This window comes from Macaca nemestrina, chromosome 7, assembly GCF_043159975.1.
Source record: "Macaca nemestrina isolate mMacNem1 chromosome 7, mMacNem.hap1, whole genome shotgun sequence".
In the NCBI taxonomy this organism is placed as follows: domain Eukaryota; kingdom Metazoa; phylum Chordata; class Mammalia; order Primates; family Cercopithecidae; genus Macaca; species Macaca nemestrina.
The window spans coordinates 17,190,358-17,209,469 of NC_092131.1; the positions used below are offsets into that span (position 1 = coordinate 17,190,358).

Below are 19,112 nucleotides of genomic sequence, written 5' to 3' on the forward strand. Positions count from 1 at the left end.
TATTTGTAGAGATACCACACCTGCTTTTTTTTTTTTGTAGAGATTGTAGAAACCAGCTTGGACTGGTTTCAAACTCTTGGCCTCAAGTGAGCCTCCTGTCTTGGCCTCCTAAAGTGCTAAGATTACAGGCATGAGACACCATGCCCAGCTTCACTTTCTTGAAATGTCTTTTGATGTGCAAAAGTTTTACATCTTGATTAAGTCCGGTGTATCTATTTTTTAATTTTGTTGCTTATGCTCTTGGTGTCATAACTAAGAATCCATTGCCAAATCCAAACTCATGAAGGTTTACTCCTTTGTTTTCCTCTAAGGATTTTACAGGTTTGCTCTTATATTTGAACTGTTTGTCCATTTATAGTTTTTTTTTTGTATATGGTATGAGGTAGGAGTCCAACTCCATTCTTTTGCATGCGGAAATCCAGTTGTCCTAGCACCATTTGTTGAAAAAACTATTCTTTGCCCTATTCAATGGACTTGGCACCCTTATCAAATATCAATTGGCCATAAATGTGTGAATTTTTTCCTGGAATCTTAATTCTGTCTTTGGTCTGTCTATGTATTTTTATGTAATACCATACTGTTTTGATTACTGTAGCTTTGTAGTAAGCTTTGAAATGAGGAAGTATGGAGTCCTTTAACTTTGTTCTTTTTCCAGTTTGTTTTGGCTATTCCAGATCCCTTACAATTCCATATGAATTTGAGGATTGGCTTTTCCATTACTGCAAAAAAAAAAAAAAAAAGTTGAAATTTTGATAGGGATGCATTGAATTTATAGGTCACTTTGGATGACATTACCATGTCAACAATGCCTCATAGTTTAACATCAGACCTGTGTTATAATCTCAGTTCTGCTACTTTACATGCTGAATATAAACTTGAACAGATTCCATTACCTCTCTGAACCTGTCCCCTTATATGGAAAACATAGATAATAATAAGATCTACCTTGGAATGTTATTATGAGGATTAAGGAGATAAATGTATGTTACTGTAAAAAGTGCATGTTACTATTATTATTGGTGGTATTAATAATCTGCTTTCTAATTTTAAAATCTCCCTTGTACGAAATAATAACTCTGGCAGATGATCGTTGACCCTTATATAGGGAAGTACCCACTGTATAGTAAAAAAATTCAGCCCTGGAGTCAGGGAGATCTGTGTTCAAATTCTGGCTCTGCCCTTTCCTAGCTCTGAGACTTTGAGAAAGATACTGGCCCCTCTGAGCTCCTATATCACAGACTGTTAGGGAGCTCAGTAAGATAATGACTATAATGTAGCCAGCACAGCAATTGATGGGTAATATATATCATTCGATTCCTCTGTGGTTATTAGAAAGGATTGATCTAAAATGAGTCTCCTTGTAATTTCTATCTATTCGGTCTTTTTGGAGCAATAGGGCAAGTCCAGCCCCACCTCACTGACAGTCTACCAATTTTTTTTTTTTTTTGGTTGGTCTTATTATCTATTTTGAGCAGGTAATGTATGCACAAGGGAAGTGTTACAACAGAGCCAAGGGGAACATGAAGAGGAAGTTACTTGTGTATACTCCTAAAGACTGACTATAAATCCATAGGCCACTATGCATATGTGCGTGTCCCCATTCAATGCAAAAGTAGCATGCCACAGGACATAAAATCTATGTTTTATCCAGCCGGTGATCTATCCTGAAGATTGTACCAGATCCATGTGTCTAGATCTGCCCCTTTCTTCATAGGGTGGGAGAATGTTCCATAGTAAAGATGCCCTGGTAATGGATGACTCCTTCTCCCTTTAGAGTCCACCAAATTTTGAAGACAATTGTCATATTGTCTTTTTTCCTTCAACCTAAAGTGCCCCCGGTTGGTTCCTTTAGAACAAGGGTCAGCAAATTAAAGGGCCAGATACTAAATATTTTAGGCTAAGAGACAAAATCAAGAATAGCATGTAGGTATAACAAGAGAGAAAACAAATTTCCACAAAATTTTAAGCAATGAAACTCAAAATATAATGAGTACAATGTTTGTAACATAGATTCATGAATGAGAAGAATGGGGTTGTTTGTGAGGGTAGGGGATAACATCTTGCTTAATTTGGGTTTAAAGTTAATAACCCCTCTCATCAAATTGATGGTGAACGTTCAGCTATAAGTACAATTCTTAACTTTTGGACTCTAGAAACAAGCAGTAGGTCACTTTGGGCCCTCAGGCCATAGCTCAGTGACCCTGCTTCAGTCCTTTCTGCTATGTCATTGTCTCCAGTCTTGGTAATTCCAGTACTCCTCCCTGCCTCCATGTTTGCTGCGGCCCTCCTTAAAGGACCTCCAAAAGAATGGATCCCAATTCTCTGTCCAGCCTTCATCCGAGCATTTACTGTGCTGCTATTTTGTACATGGTGTGTCCCAGGCTGCCACACTTTCAACTCCTTACTTCCTCCCTTAGTCCTGGCATGGGCTAAGCGGCAGCCATGGTTGAAGGGTTAAAACCTGGTGCCCCAAGCCGGGGAAGAGAGACTGAAAAGACCAAAGGTGAGAGGCAATTGAGGAGACAGGAGGAATGGAATGCCCATTTTGTGAATTCAGTACATTTTGCAAGGAACAGCTACACTGGCAAAGCAGCAGATGGAGTAGAGTTTGAGCAGGACCGTGGAGACCCCTTACTCAATGTGCAAGCTTGGTCCACTTGATTTGTCGAGTTGAGAGGAGAGCATGCCAGAAAACTGCGCCCAGCATTCAAATTCTATAATAAAGTCTGTGACCTTTGAAAACAACCCACTCTACTCCTCTCACCGTGGCCAGAGGCAATGATATCCTTTAAGTGTTTGCCAAAGCAATAAAACTCTGAGACTTCCCTGCTTGGAGCAGTATTGCTGTTTTAAAGCAAAAAGAGAAATGGGAAGGGGTGGGGCATGGATGCATTTGCTTTATTTCCAATATAAGGAGAGAAAACTTGAGCAAGTTTTGATGTCTGTTTTCTCCAAACTTGGGGCGAGGAGGGGGACTTTCATTTGTAGCTGAGAGTCCCATAAGTATGCCTTTGAGAAGCTTTTCCTGGACCCAGGCTCCTGTAGATAGACCTCTCAAACTCCATTTTAATTTGTACTTTCATTTTTAGTTAGTTTAGGAGTGCCGGCGCGGTGGCTCACACCTGTAATCCGAGCACTTTGGGAAGCCAAGGCAGGCATATCACCTGAGGTCAGGAGGTTGAGACCAGCCCAGTCAACATAGTGAAACCATGTCTCTACTAAAAATGCAAAATTAGCCAGGTATGGTGGTGCACGCCTGCAATCCCAGCTACTTGGGAGGCTGAGGCAGGAGAATCACTTGAACCCAGGAAGTAGAGGTTGCAGTGAGCCGAGATCACGCCATTGCACTCTAGCCTAGGCAACAAGAGCAAAACTCTGTCTAACAACAATAAAAAGTTTAGGAGTCGAGGATCATGAGACCTTGGCTCTTACTCTAGGTGTGCCACTGAGTGCAGCCCTGGGGACGTCCTGTCTCCTCTCTGGGTCTCAGTTTCCATATCCATAAAGTAAGAATGGGATCAGATAATCTCAAAGGCCTCAAATTGCTCTGTGACTCTGTCAGTCTGTGGATCTAAGACGATGGCCCAAAATGTTTGAATAGCTTGCAGAGTTTTTTATTGCTAAAAGTTAAGGAAGTGAAATATTTTGTATATATCATGTTTAAAAACAATCAGTTGCACAACCGCAAGGAATTTGATTAACTGACTCATGAAGTATACACAATGTGGAAGAGAAAGTCTCCCTGATGAACTGAAGGATCTATGCCATAAGAACTTTTAGGATATGGCTAACCTGTCTATGAGGTAAATAATGATGGCAGTTCACTCTGCTATTTGTTGTCTTTTAATAGTGATGAATTTTGGACTTACACTTCAGGCTAAATTTGAGGGGTGTCTGATTATTTTATTTCTGCCCACTCCCCAATGGGATTTGGATGCAGAATCTTACCCTTGAATTCCAAAAATAGACTTTGGCTTTGCTGCGCTTGTGGTACTGTACAGCTGTCGCTGCCGCACACCCTGTTTGTGTAATTGGGCTTTATGTACTAGGGAGGTAATTGCTAAATCCCTTTCTGATGCCAGAAAAGCTTCTCATTCCTGGAGCCCCTCAAAGATGGCTGATTTATGAAAAGCCAGAAAAAGGGACTGGAAAGGCATAAGCTCTTGTTACCAAAAGGAACCATTTTTGCAAGTGACATTTTGACTCGCACTTAAATGCTTAGGATGCCATTTAGAGTCTAATTATTGTTCTACCAAATATTCGTGGTATTAAATGAATGTTATCTGGGATTAGAGAGGTGGCAGTCATGTGATTACAGCGAATGGGTCTATCTTTCCTGGTAGAAATAATACCACTGCCAAATCCATCTTCTTTTCTTGTGAGGGAGGTGATTTGGAGATGTCACCTGCTGTTTTGCATGGGTGACTCAGGGATCTGCAGCTCTGGACCGGCCCCACTTCCCTTCCTAGGCCCACCCTGCCATCCCTCCACTGGACTCCAGAAGTGGAAAAGGGGCCAGAATCTAGCTCGCGCCACTCAAAGACTCCTGTTCACACTGCCTTTGCTGTCCACTGGTGTGCCCACCCTCATTCCCAGGGGTTCTCATTATCCCCTTCATCCGCCCTTCAGAACCCTGAAGATCTGCTCTTGCTTTGTTTCATAAAAGCCAGCCCATCGATAGCCTTCAATGCGGGCCAGACACTCTTTTGAGCATTTCACATGTATTTCTGCATTTAACCCCCATTACAACCCCATGGCTGGGAGGGAGGAGCATGAATTGAGATAGGCAACCTGGCCCCAGAGCCAGTGCCTTCACCATGTGACTGCTCTTTTTGTCCTCACGCCCTGTGTGCTGGTCTTGGGTGATTAAAGCACTCTTTTATATGTCCCCCATGCACAGAACACCTGCCATCTTCTGAAAAGTCCATTTTCATCAATGCATCTTTTTCACTGGAACCATCATTAAAATGTGAATGCAGCTGGGTATGGTGGCTCAAGTCTGTAATCCCAGCACTTTGGGAGGCTGAGGGAGGCAGATCACCTGAGGTCAGGAGTTCAAGACCAGGCTGGCCAACATGGTGAAACCCCGTCTCTACTAAAAATACAAAAAATTAGCCAGGCGTGGTGGCAGGCACTTGTAATCTCAGCTACTCGGGAGGCTGAGGCAGGAGAATCGCTTGAACCCAGGAGGCAGAGGTTGCACTGAGCTGAGATTGTGCCACTACACTCCAGTCTGGGTGACAGAGCAAGACCCTGTCTCAAAATAAATAAATAAGCAAATAAATAAATATTTAAAAAATAAAAAATGTGAATGCTTTTATTTTATATTCTCCATCTCCCCACAACATTAAAACTGCAATTTTTTACTCTGTCACATACACATATGATAGGGTTCTTAAAAAGGGATAGGCAAACAGAACTGGGATGAGCAAACAGCCTAAGGGGCAAGGGTTGTGGATAGCGTATGCTCCCAGTGACAACCCACATTTCTTTTTTCCATGGGTGTATTTTTTTGGCAGGGAGTCTCCTTTTGTAGTTGAAGTATGGTTGACCTGAACTGCTTAGGGGTTTATGTAATCTTCATGTTTACGGAAACATAGGGAAGGACATGTTATATATCCAGGCAGCATGCTTGGCATCAGCATTTCAGGAGCATCTGAAGCTGTCTGGGCAGTTTTCCAAAGCTGGCGTGCCGTCACTGTATCTCATAAGATGCCAAGAGCCCACTGGCAGGCAGCACCATCGGCTGTGATGCCAGAGCTCACACCCTTCTGAATTGGGGTGGAGGGCTAATTTGTAATTGACCCAGATTTCCTAACTCTCTTTAGGACACCCTCTTGGCTTGTTATGGGAGGTGGGTTGTTATCATTATGAGAAAGAGGTCCAAACTAGGAGGGAACTGAGAGAGATGCTACCTGTAGAGGAAACACAGGACTCATGTAATCTTTGTTAGTTGAGAACTTTGCGATGGGCTGGAGATGTGGCACCACTGGCTGTCGTGGTGCTGGTGGATATCATGGGATCAATAAAGTTGATTGACACTTCTACTAGCTGGAAACTCCGTCCTTAGTAGCCTCAAGCAAGGGTCCCCATTAGCAGCAAAAAAAAAAAACTATTGCTGAGTCTCTGAAATAGTTCAAGGGCCGGGCGTGGTGGCTCAAGCCTGTAATCCCAGCACTTTGGGAGGCCGAGACGGGCGGATCACGAGGTCAGGAGTTCGAGACCATCCTGGCTAACACGGTGAAACCCCGTCTCTACTAAAAAATACAAAAAACTAGCCGGGCGAGGTGGCGGGCGCCTATAGTCCCGGCTACTCGGGAGGCTGAGGCAGGAGAATGGCGTAAAAACCCGGGAGGCAGAGCTTGCAGTGAGCTGAGATCCGGCCACTGCACTCCAGCCTGGGCGACACAGCGAGACTCCGTCTCAAAAAAAAAAAAAAGAAAGAAATAGTTCAAGAAGTATGTGGCCTTTTTAGGGGCCTTTTATTTAGCTGTCCTTTGCTTTCTGCAGCATGAGTGGGCCTGATACGTGAAGTGTGAGTGGCACGATGTAATTAAAGTTTCAGAGGCAGTAGTGTTGTGGTGAAGAGCTCAGTCTCTGGAACCAGACCACTTCCCTCCCATCTGGCTCCACCACCGACTCAGAGGCCCGTGTACTCCCTTAACACCTCTGCACCTCAGTTTCTTCACCTGCAAATGGATGATGATAAAGAGACCTGCTTTGTACTTTGCGGGGTCCTTAGGATCACCCAATGAGGCAATGCTTGTAAAGTAATTAAAATAGTGCCTGGCTACAGGGTGTTACCACACTTGTTAAAGAAATGAAGAATAAGCACACATTCTGGTCCAGTTCTCTAAAGTTGTGCCCTATTCTCCAGGGTCTCAGATTGAATCCTTTTCTAAAATGAGGAAACATTTCGTAAAGTTTTGTAAACATTTTGTAAAGATATTTATTTCTGATGTAATGCATTGTAAATCTGAGTTTTCGTACATTGAATCTGGATAAAGTGATAGGTATGATACAATTTGTTGTATTTCCATTCCTAATATAAGAATGTTAAAATTTTTTAAAAGGAATAATAGCTAACCTTTGTTTAGCACTCGCTAGCCTGTTTGTGAGGTGCTATTTCCTGTGGCGTTGTATGTAGTAACTAAGTCTTAGTAACTCTCTACATTAATCACTGTCATATTTCCCATTTTACAGTGAGGAATCTAGGTACACAGTGGTTAATTGCTTGCCCGAATTCACACACCCAATTTGTTGTGCACCTTGATTCTGTATTCCTAGCTGCCATTCAGGTTGTGTACTCCCTATTCTGAAGGGTTCTCAGGCAGCTAGCTGTACAACTTGTTGGGGGCTGGAAGGTAGGGATTGTTACAGGAGGAGCCTGAAGCATTTGATTGGGCGTACTGTCAGGGCCTTGGCTGTAGGTGATGGAACCGGACTTGTTAAGCAGAAAAGGAACTCATCCATCTGCACTGCTAAGCTCACCAGTTCCACCAGAGGCTGAAGAGGAGACTGGAACAGATTCAGGGAGACAAAAGCCCTGCCCCAATTTGGGAGGCCCCAGCTCACTCAGGGCGCTTAGAACACTTGGAACGCTTGGAACGAGTTCCAGAGGGCCCTTCCCTGCCTCCCTACCTGCAGATTCAGAGGCTGGCAGGAGCATGTGATTGGCTGTCTGCATGCCACGCGTGTGCCACATTTCTATTGCATGTCTTTTTGGGAGTGCCTGCTTTTCCCCGCCCCCAAAATCAGAAGAGATTTGAAGTAACAGGCAGCCAGAATGACAAGTGCCCTCTCCTTTGGGGGCTTCAACTAGATGCTCCCCACGTGATCTGCCAGCCACAGGATCCCGTGATTCTACTCCTGATGAGGACTGGGGCTGTTTTTCTTTCCTGTAGCACCTGGAACGCAGCTCTGTACCAATTAGACCTCCGGTGAATGTGCTTCACAGAGTTTAATGAGACTGTTAGCCTTTGGCATGCAAGAAGAGAAGGGTACACACTTATTTATAGCATCTAGCTTTTTGATTCAGAACACACTGTTTCAGCTGCCGAGCTCCTTTTGTTGATCAGGAGAACAGTTGATATTTATCATTCCTCTTAGCAAAAGGAGGACAAAAAACCATTTAAACATTTAAATGTTTAAGTACTTAGTGTTTAAGTACTTACTAAGTATATTTAAGTACTTAGTGGTGATATTGCAACGTATTGGTTGAGTAGGGCTGTTAGAACGATCCTTATTTTTTATTATCTACCATCTCTCCACATACTGGCTCCTGGTGCCTCATTTCAGCCACTGTGATCATTCTCATCTCCTCCTCCTCTATCATCCCTCATTCCCATCCCCAAGTCAGTTTCTAGGCACTGCTGGCTTTTCACTGCTTAGCATCCTCCATCACACTTGCCCTCCCCCACTTAGTCCCAGCCCGTTCCTCCTAGACCTGGGTTAGGTCTCTCCTGCCACCCTGTCTTGCCTACTTGATCTCAGCATGCTGCTTTCATTTCTCCCTTCCCGCTGTGCGCCTTAAAGGCACAGTGACACCTTCCTCAGTACAGCAAAGCAGCTAAGAGGGCCCTGGGTTCAGGTTCAGATTCCAGGTCTGCCGCTTGGTGTCCGCACTAGTGAGGAGTGTATTCACATGTCATTAACAAAACCAGCATGCAGTGGCTTAGCCAAAGCGGAGTTTATTTGGTTCAGCCTACAAGAAGCCTGTGAGAGGCTGGTGCAGTAGCTGCAGCACCTCATGGCATCAGGGCCACACACTTACTTTCTGCTCAGTGTTCCTGGCCACCCTACTTCCGGCTTTGAAGGGGCAGGGCTGAGGGCAAAGTGGGTGCTGGCAGAGAATGCCCTGCTTTTAAAGGACTCTCCTGGAGGCCTCACCCAGCCCCTCCTGCCAATGTCTCATGGCGTAGGATGAGGCCCGCAGCCAGCCCTGAGCTGAACGCATTGCCCATGTTCACCTTGCTGAAGGTCTTCGGATGCCCACCTTGTGCCATCGCCAAGCACTAGGTGCTTATTAATGCTTAGTACTTTACTTTTAAATAGAATATGTTTTTGTCAGAACAGCTTTTCACAGTAAACCAACTAGCATATTTACTGTGTGACCTCTGTATATGCCATTTAAAATTCTAGAATTCTTTTCTCTCCTCTCCCACCACCTCACTTTACCTTTACCCATTTATCACCTTCACTGCAGCTCCTTGTCTCCAGGTCCCCAGCTCCCTGCCCTCCCCCCTTGACTGTCCATGAATCCTGAGCATCCCATCATTTTCCTCTGCTCCTGCACTGGCCACCTAGCAGCACGAAAGAAGGTGGCAACACAGTGGTGCAGGCCCCACTGAGTGCTCGCACCAGTCTCTGAGCTGACCCTGCTGTGAGCCTTCTGTCCCCTTTGGTGGAAGGGGCTTTTGTTGTTGTTTAAACCTTTTTCTATTTTTTGCGTTGTTTTTCTTTTTCTGCCTTTCTTCTCTTTTCTTTTCTTTTCTTCTTTTTGACAGGGTCGTCTTGCTCTGTTGCCCAGGCTGGAGTGCAGTGGTGCAATCACAGCTCGCTGCAGCCTCGGCCTCCTGGGCTCAAGCTATTCTGCCTCCTCAGCCTCTTGAGTAACTGGGACTAGAGGTGTGCACTACCACACCCAGCTAATTTTTTTTACCTTTTTTGTGGAGACGGGGTCTCGCTATGTTGCCTCAGCTGGTCTCGAACTCCTGGCCTCCAGTGATCCTCTTGCCTCAGCCTCCCTAAGTGCTGGGATTACAGGTGTGAGCCACTGTACCCAGCCACCTCTGTTCTTTTTAAAACCTCCTGCCACTATTCTTTTCTTTTCCTTCTAGCACCCATCTCATTCCATCTTTACAGAGAAAACTGGCTGGGCCCGACAGGGCCTGCCATTCTCTCCTCCTTGTCTGGAGGACCTTGCCTCCCTAAGAGAAGGCCTCTCAGCAGGAATACATTTGTTCCAGGGACCTGGCTCCCTCTAGTCTTCTGGGACCTAATTTATCTCCCCAGGGTCTTCACTCTGCATGCTCGTTCTGCTCATGGTAGCGAGAGGCTTGAGTTGCCTCTATGAAAAATTAAGCACATAGATGAAGAGCCCTTCTTCACCCCACACATCCCTCCTTCATGCCTCATCTCCATCTTTTCTTTGCTTATTGGTCCCCATGGCCTATGTTCTCCTCCCATGTCCCCCAAAGCCACATTGCAGAGCTTGTCACCCAGTCGATTCGGGTGGTTTCTTGGCCTCTGTTGCCGCTGGCCCCATTGGCCCCTTCCCGGGGCCTTCTCTGTGTCGTGACACTGCCGTCCCAGCTCCCTTCTTTGCCCTCCTTTCCAGATCCTTTTGCTCTCCCTTTCCGCAGTCTGGCCCTGCTGCCTTCTCTCTGAATACTCTTCTGGACTGATCTGATCTCTTCCAGTAACTTCAGCTCTTTTCTCAAATGTTTGTCTTCTGTTAGATCTTTCTCTTGAGGTCCCAGAATGTCTCTGGTAAATTACCTCATGATGCCTCGAACTCAGCATTTCACATGCCAAACTCGTTCATGACAACTTCCTTCCCCATTCTCCCTTTCTCCTAAAACAAAACAAAACAAAAAAACCCACAAAAACCTCCCCTTCTCTCCCCCTCTCTCAAACACACACACTCACTCACTCACTCACACTCGTGCATACACAAGGGCCTTCTGTGGCATGGATTTTCCCCCAGGTATGCAGGCCAGAAACTTTGGGCACCTCCTATGCCTCCCCAGTCCCCACATGCTTCCACGGGTGACCCGTCCTTGCTGATCTGACCTTGGACACATTTCTTGATTCTGAAGCCCCCGGACCATTCTGTCCACTTTGTTCCTGGCCTGCCTCCATCAAGGTCTTCCTCCTCACCCCACTCACCCCAGTCCCCCACGATCTTCCTAAAGCTCTAATGTCATCATGTCACCCTGTGCAGGGACCAGAGGCTCCTCGCTGACCGAGAGGGAAGTCCATTTGTAGATTACTCACCACGGCAGGCAATGCACCAGTACTGAGAAGATAAAGAAGTTGTGGTTTCTGTCTTTGATGGTTTCTCACAGTGGGGCTGGGCTGGGGAAGGCCCAGCTCAGTTTCCGTTCTCCCTGATGCCATTCCTGATTCCTGGGATCACTTCACCACAGTCCTGTTTCTCGCCCTTGGGGCACTCCTGAGTTTGGCTTTGTATTTGTGTTGTTGATGTATTTGCCTCTTTTCCTGTGCCAGATACAAAGCTACTCAAGGGCAGGGACTGTCACAACTTTGGTCAATTGTGGGTTGTCCTGGCCACCGGCATGTGCATTATCCTGTGTGGGGACTCCGTAGGAGCCCTTTGGTGGAGGATTATGTTTTAAGCTTTCCAGGGAAGCAGATTTGATGGGACTTACCTTAGCGTGCATGGACACCAACTCACGCTTGTGCAGTTGCGGCGCCAGCGATTCTCAGATGTCTGCTTTGTTTTTCTTTCCCACCCAGTGCCTAGAGAGAGCCATGAAGTTTGCCTTTGAGGAGTTCCACCTGTGGTACCAGTTTGCCCTGTCCCTGATGGCTGCTGGAAAAGTGAGTCCCCTTTGTGATGGGCAGTTTTTTATGCCTATCCTATTAAGGCCAAAGAGGTTAATGTCAATGAATTGCACGGAATGATAGACTTTATGGAAGTCTTTTGAGCCGCTCTGGGAAACTATCCTGGTCCACTCTCAGTGAACAATCAGATTTAATCGTCTGGGAAGCCAAGATGGACTTATCACTGAGAAGAAAAATTCTGAAATATTTGTCTCTTTCTAGTCATTGTGACTTCATCAGGTGTCATGGGCATGGCTTAAACTAGAGCTAATGTTTTACACTCAACCGAGAGTTAAGCTATTTCCTGGAGGGGAAACCTGTTGGTTATCTTGAGCAATGTGTTATATTAGTCAGTGCATGGTACTGAATGAAAATGTGGGCTGAGGGAGTCCAACGGCAGGATGGAAGGTTGGTGCTGCTCTCCCAGCTGAGTGACCCAGGCAAGTTACTGAGTAGCTCAGTTTCCTCGGTGAATGGAGTAAGAACAGTACCCACTCCGTAGGTGTGTTATCAGGGGAATGACATGCTACGCCGTAGGTGTTTAGAGGTGCGTTCCTTGCTGTGTATACACTCAACAGAGGTGGTAGCTATTGTTTTTCTTGTTTGGGCAATTTAGCGAATGAAGCCTGAGATAGAAGATTATTTGAGCTAAGTGAATTCAGAAATTTAGTATTCTGTGCCTTCAACTGGATATTTATCTTTTATAGGAACAAACTTCCACCATCTTTACATTTTTCTTAATTTTCCAATAGCTACACAAGTATGGGATGAAATTCAGGTGGCACCAGGGAAGCATTCCTGCTGGCTTTTAACCCAGCATACTCCCCAGTCCCTCAGAAGCCACAGGCTCTGGTTTTCACATGCCCCAGGCCCCCGCTTGCTTGGGTTTAAAGTTGGAAAAGCCCACGAGGAGGCCACCCTGACCAAAACCCCCTCTGAGAAGGCTGTTGTATTCGGTTCTGTCAAACGCTTTGAGTTTCACAGAAATAATCTTCTCTTGCCAAGTCTGCCCGTGCCGTGAAGGTGCTGAAAGAGTGTATCCGCCTGAAGCCGGACGACGCCACCATCCCTCTCCTCGCTGCCAAGCTCTGCATGGGCTCCCTGCACTGGGTGAGTAGGGGCGCCCCCCTCCCCGCTCCTGCAGAGGACTCCAGGCCAGTCCTGCCCATTTTTTTCATGTTGAGGCACAGAGAGAAAGCGAGGGTGATTCATCAGCTACGCAAGGACAAGATACAAGACCGTGTAGAGCCACGGAGCCTGGGCCTGGGCCCCTGGCCTCCTCAGGCCTCATCCACCCCACCCAAGGACTGCGGAGGACTCTGGGGTACTCCAGGGGTTTTTTCCTATGGGATTGTGCTCCAGGAATAATGATAATAAGATAGAACCATAATTCATACTCCCATACATCTTGCTTTATTCAAGCAATGTGGGACTGAGAAGAGACACGTGACTGAATTAGCATCCGTGGCTGAGCCTGGTTTGTTTTTGCTTTCGTTTTTGCTTTTGAGACAGGGTCTTGCTCTGTCACCCAGGCTGGAGTACATGATGGCTCACTGCAGCCTCAACCTTTTGGGCTCGAGTCATCCTTTCACCTCAGCCTTCTGAGTAGCTGGGACTACAGGTGTGCTCCACTGCACCCGGCTAATTTTTGTATTTTTTGTGGAGACAGGGTCTCACTCTGTTGCCTAGGCGGGGAGCCTGGGACTTTCTAAAGAGCAAGGAGTCACCCTACATTTCAGCTCATATGTTAAATTCAACTGTCTTCATTTCTCTTCTTTCACATACACATTTTTCTTCAAATATTCTTGTTCAAATTTGAATTTGGCAATAGCCTGATTTGTAACAATTCTAGTACCTCAAAAAATACATCATTTGAGTAGAAAATAGAAAACTCAGTCTAATTGCCGAGATGGTGGTATAGATAATTGCCACATACGATAGAGTTCTAATTTCTTTTCTTTAACTTCATGTCAACATTAGCAATAAAAACGATTTGCTCAAAAAAGACCAAAGCGTCTTACAAGCTCAGGTTTTTCACCCTTATGTCCTTGCTCTTTGTTTTTTTCCACATATTCTCACCCAGTAGGAGAAAAGTAAGCCTAGCGAAGAGTGTTCCAGTTTAGTTCATTTTGCTTGGGAAAATGTAGAAAAGATGTTTTGAAAGCACAGGCTCTCACCTGAAACGCACAGCTGTGAAGGCCTAGTGCGGTCATGTGGGTTTTGACAGTTTAGGGCTGTGAGCAGGCAAGGGGATGGCGCAGGCGCTCCAGGAGTGGGCAGGCGGAGGAGTGGACACAACTTTTGCATTTGGAACATGCCAGTTCCCAGCAGTGACTACTGCCCTCCTCCCAGCTCTGGCTTTATTTATTACTGTAACACATACATCTTGAAATGCCTTAAATAGACCTCTTTTTTTTTTTTGAGATGGAGTCTCGCTCTGTTGTCCGGGCTGGAGTGCAGTGGCGCAATCTCGGCTCACTCCATTCTCCTGCCTCAGCCTCCCGTGTAGCTGGGACTACAGGCGCCCGCCACCACACCCGGCTAATTTTTTGTGTTTTTAGTAGAGACAGGGTTTCACCGTGTTAGCCAGGATGGTCTCGATTTCCTGACCTCGTGATCCGCCCACCTCGCCCTCCCAAAGTGTTGGGATTCCAGGCGTGAGCCCCCGCGCCCGGCCAGACCTCTTTAAAAAAAAAAAAAAAAAAAAAAATATATATATATATATATATATATATATATATATATGAGTAACAAATCTTTTCTGTATATTTTTTTCTTGCATTTTTATTATTAAAATTTCTAAACACCACAAAACTCAAGAGTATATGAACTCCAGTGTCTTATCACCCAACTCAATATCATCAACGTTTGCCATACTTTGAAGGAACAAATCTTACTATTTTTGCCTCTAATGAATTGTGCACCAGGTCTTCTTGTGGGTGTAGTTTACAGGTGCACATTTTCTCATTGGAATCTGCTGGCACAAGGTACATGTGTTGAGGTTTGTAAAATAAGTGGATGGAGTTTTGAAATTTATAACAGTTCATGGCAAAGAGAATCCAAGCCTAAATGGATTCTTTATATCCTGGGGGGAAAAAAGAAAGGCTCAAACATAAAACATTCCAAGAACTTTATCCTTTACAAATATATTCAGTTCAGCTTCTGAATACCTAGCACAACTTCATTATAGAACCAATCAGTAAAAAATAAAGATAAAAAAGATAGACCCCTACCAAATATGAAAGCAACTTTGGAAAAGAAGGCAAAGAAGCAGTAAGGAAAACTTTAAAGAGAAAAAGCAAGATAGGACTCCTGCGAACTGTTAAGAGAGGCTCAAGAAAGAAAACAGAACCACCAGAGTGGGATTGGGAGATTTGGGAGTCATTTTCAAAGTGACTCATCAGAAATCCAATTTTGGCAGCAGATGCTTATGGGAACTCATGTTAGAAATTCTGCAGGTTGTTGTTGTTTTTAACTTGTCTCATTTTTCAGTTGGAAGAGGCTGAAAAGTTTGCCAAAACTGTCGTTGATGTGGGAGAGAAAACGTCAGAGTTCAAGGCCAAAGGCTACTTAGCTCTGGGGCTCACGTACAGTCTGCAGGCCACTGACGGTGAGAGACGTCCCACCCCCAGGGCTGCTGAGCTGCAGGGCTGGACTGCCTAAGTCTACACTGCAGGATTCCCACAGTCCCCTTCTGTCTCAGGAGGGTGCAGAAGCTGGGGCATTCTGCTGTGCCGTTCGGTGGGGCCCCTGGTGCTGCTGTCTTCTTTGCTTGGTCTCATGGGAGAATGGGAGGGCAGGGAGGGAGGCCCTGTGCCAGGGCTCCCAGGCCTCATATTCAGGTACATTATGCTGGTGGTGCACTGGGCACCTCGCTGGGCTTTGCAGGATGATTCCGCCACCCAGCCTTGCACCTGCCCCTGTCCTACCACTTGGTCTGGGCTGTCCTGTGTGAAGGGATGCTGGATCTTAGGCACAGGAATGTGGAAGAGTCGGCCAGACACTTCTAGGAAGCTTTCCTTGACTGGTCAGGAAATGCCCCTTCTCCATTTGCGCATTTGAATTTGTAGATACGTACATGTGCAGTGCAGCAGCTCACAAGACCCCTAGGGGTCTTGGAAACAGTGATTTTGGATGTGCTTAGAGTTCTGATGGATGGGATTCTAGCTAAGAAAAAATCTTGTATACTTAAGTTTTCAGTGATATCTGCAGAACGTTTAACAAACTTTTCCTGAACTATTACTGTTCTTTTATCATGTTGTTGTTAAATGTAACACAAATGCAAAACAAAAATCTCAGAAACAAATGGATAATTTAATGAATTTGAATTAGTATAAGGCAAAATATCTTGTAGCCGTTAGCCTGCTCAGAAGCTAGAACCTTGCCAGCCACCTGGGGAGCCCTCCATGTGCACCTCCCAATCACAAACCCCCTTCTCTCCCTTAAGAGGAAATACTATCCTGACTTTTATAATACTTCCTTTTTTTCTTTATGGTTTTGTTGTAATTTATTTTACAAAGTACTCCAAATTCTTTTCTCTGCCCTAAAATATCAAAGGTCCTGGGGAAGTTTTGCATATTAATTGCTTTTCAATATGGATTGCTTGCTAATTTTCCATATACACATGATACATTGGCAATACCCAGCACATAGCTTTTGATATAGTAGACTTTGAGTGAAGGGCACATTTAATGCCACATATTAACGTATGTAAATTCTTAGTTCAGACTCTACCCCTCATTACTCCTGCAACTTTGAGAGAGTTGCTTGACCCTGTGGGGCTTCCTCTTCCATTCATGGGTCAGTTGGGGCCTTTTGAGGTTCTCTCTAGCTGGGTCACTGCTGTTCTAAGTTATGTTAGCCATGGTCTCCAGCCACATTGACCCCCTGGCAGCCTTTCACTGCTCTCAGTCTCATGCCAGGCTGGGAGGTGCCATGTTGGAGGCTTTAGGTAACGGCCTCTTGCAGTTCCAACCATAAACAGTTTCCTCCAGGACTTTTTCTCTTGCCGTAGTAAAAAGCACCTTTTTCATTCCTAGGCAGGCTTAAGGGGCCGTTTCTCACGTGCTCTGCACAGGAGAAGTGTTGACTCACAGCCAGGTGGCCTCACACTTTTGAGCTAATTTTCCATGATCAGTGTTGGGTTTGCCTACTTCATCCCTTGTGTTCACTTGAAGGTGTTAAAGTCCTGGCCATTGCCCAGTGTGAACCAAGCTGGCCTTTCAAGGCAGCAAGCTAGCGTCGGTGGCCCAGCACTGCAGCTTGTCAGTGGCAGAAGGGACTCTGAAGGCTGTCAAAATCAACACTGCTGGTGCTTGCATCCCTCCCACCCCACCCTCATGGAGCTTGTCGTTCCCCTGAGTTACATGCCTCCACTTGAGAGGGCAGTCATGCTCCTTCTGGAGTTCCCAACTGGTCTTTTGCAAATGGCCCCCATATGCCTGGGAGTACCAAGAGTGACCACCCAACTCACACTGCCCCCTTGGCATTGTTCCACAGTCACACCCAATGTGTGCAAGCACTCGGGGGTAGCTCTGTTTGCTATCTTCTCCAGGACCTGGTGCAGGACTGGGCACATAGGCACTCAGACATTGTTGCTTTTCATCCAGTTGAATGCACAGGTTTTGTGATGGGTTTTGTATTTGTCAAAACTCCCTGATCTCCCATGCCACTGACTAACTGAACCCTTTTCTTAGCTTCTTTGCGAGGGATGCAGGAGGTCCTACAGAGAAAGGCGCTTCTCGCATTTCAGAGGTGAGTGGGAGTTCATCTTTTCACTCGGCTCTACATAATGACACCAAAGTATGATGAGTATAAAAAGGAGAGATATTTATAAAGATTATGTAAACAGTGTTTTACCCCTGAGAGTCTTTCGTCCTGAGCACTGAACACACAGCGTGCAAACCCTGCTACGTCACTTGTTGCTGTATCAATCTGCACTCTTAATCTGTTTATCCATTTGGGCACATTTTATTCATTCCTAATGAAGTGACTTCAGCTCGAAAAAGACAGATACTTTGTATGCCGAGGGAGATGAGTCCTTTATTAAAGACATTTGTCATCATCTAGAGAAGAGATTATTCTTTTCTAGCTTTTTTTTTTTTTTTTTTAAACATGTCAAGCTGCAGGTTTTTGTATTAAGGAATGAGAAGGCCGATTTCAGGAAGTCTCTGAAATACTGCGTGAAGACAGTGAGCCCCAAACTCCCCGCCCCCACCTTGTTCCATAACACTTTGTGCTTCTCTCTGTCATTGTGCCTCTCAGGAAATTAGGAGAAGGCCTTGCAATTATAAAATGCTCGAGCGTCACAGTGTGCCTTCATATCCCTTATTTAATTTGTTGCTCACCACACACAAGTAAGAAAGACAGACAGGCAATATGTCCCTTGCAGGTCAGGGACTGAGGCACAGGAGTTACAGGAGCTGCCGGTCCCGCAGCTGTTGAAGTCAGTATGTGGTCAGGGTCTCCTGACTCTAACCCAGTTTCTCCTGCCCCACCATACTACATTGCCCTCATTTTATTCTCATTACAGGTATAATCACAAAAATGAAATTATCTGGAAGTATAGCCCTATGATGTGAAATCTAGAATTGGTATTGATGCTGTCACTTTAAATATACCTGAGTTACACTGATTTCTTGGAATTGTATTAGAAACTTAGATACTTACATGGACATTTCATGAGGCCTTCCTAATACCTGACAAGCTTTGTTAGACTCTTTCCTTAGAACTGGGGCTGCCTACCAATTTATCATGGTGTCCATGTGCCTTTTTTCATGAAATCATGATCGCTGGTTTCGGTGAGTCTGAAACTCTTCCGTCTCATTTCTGTTTCCTAGCAGCCTTGCCGGTAGCTACTTCAGGTTGCCAGCCCCAGTCTGGGTAATGATAAAAAGTACCAACTGACATCTGCAAACAGATCTCCTGTCTCTGTGCTAAGCTTTTGTTGATGTTCTTCAGCACGGAGTGTGGAAAGCATTTCCATTTCAAATGATTTGGAGATTTAAATTCTCCAGTCCTAGTTTGTAGAACCCACACATGGATGCTTAAGAAAGTGGTCATTACATCTGTTTCACTTTTCTTAAATCAGCACATCTTACTGGCTCTCTAAAAACAGCCACAGTGGTGGTCTGCCTTGAGCTGCCAGTATAACTTCATGTTATGTAACAGCTGCTCCATTGGCCTGAATTCTTTTTTGTTCGTCTTTTGCTTAAGTTTAAATTCAAAGAGATTTTTAAAATATTAGTTCATATGGGAATAAAGAGTAATAAAATCCCACTAACCTAACTGATGATATTGCAGAAGGCTAACCTAAATTAGAAGTTGTGTGAAATACAGAATGTTTTTCAAAGGAATGTTTTTCATTTTGTTTCAAGTACACAGTAACTAGGACTATTCTAGTGAATTGCAATCCTAACCAACATCTTTAAGGGAAAGATTTTAAGTAAATAAAAATGATTTGTATTACTTCTTAAATGTAAATGGATAATTTAAAACTACTTTGATGAGAAGTACTTTCTCTACTATGTATTTTAAATATCCTC

At 45.0% G+C, this 19,112-nt stretch overlaps 1 protein-coding gene across 8 annotated transcripts in view; it reads left to right on the top strand.

Annotated features, from left to right (window-relative positions):
- Positions 1-19,112, top strand: part of LOC105467558 (tetratricopeptide repeat domain 7B) — a 273,670-nt gene that overhangs the window by 142,040 nt on the left and 112,518 nt on the right. For all 8 annotated transcript variants that reach the window (XM_024788437.2, XM_024788439.2, XM_011717247.2 and 5 more), the window contains 4 exons: positions 11,482-11,565; positions 12,574-12,678; positions 15,061-15,178; positions 17,265-17,322. In XM_024788437.2, coding sequence (XP_024644205.2) covers positions 11,482-11,565; positions 12,574-12,678; positions 15,061-15,178; positions 17,265-17,322 — 365 coding nt within the window. The remainder of the gene's footprint in view (positions 1-11,481; positions 11,566-12,573; positions 12,679-15,060; positions 15,179-17,264; positions 17,323-19,112) is intronic.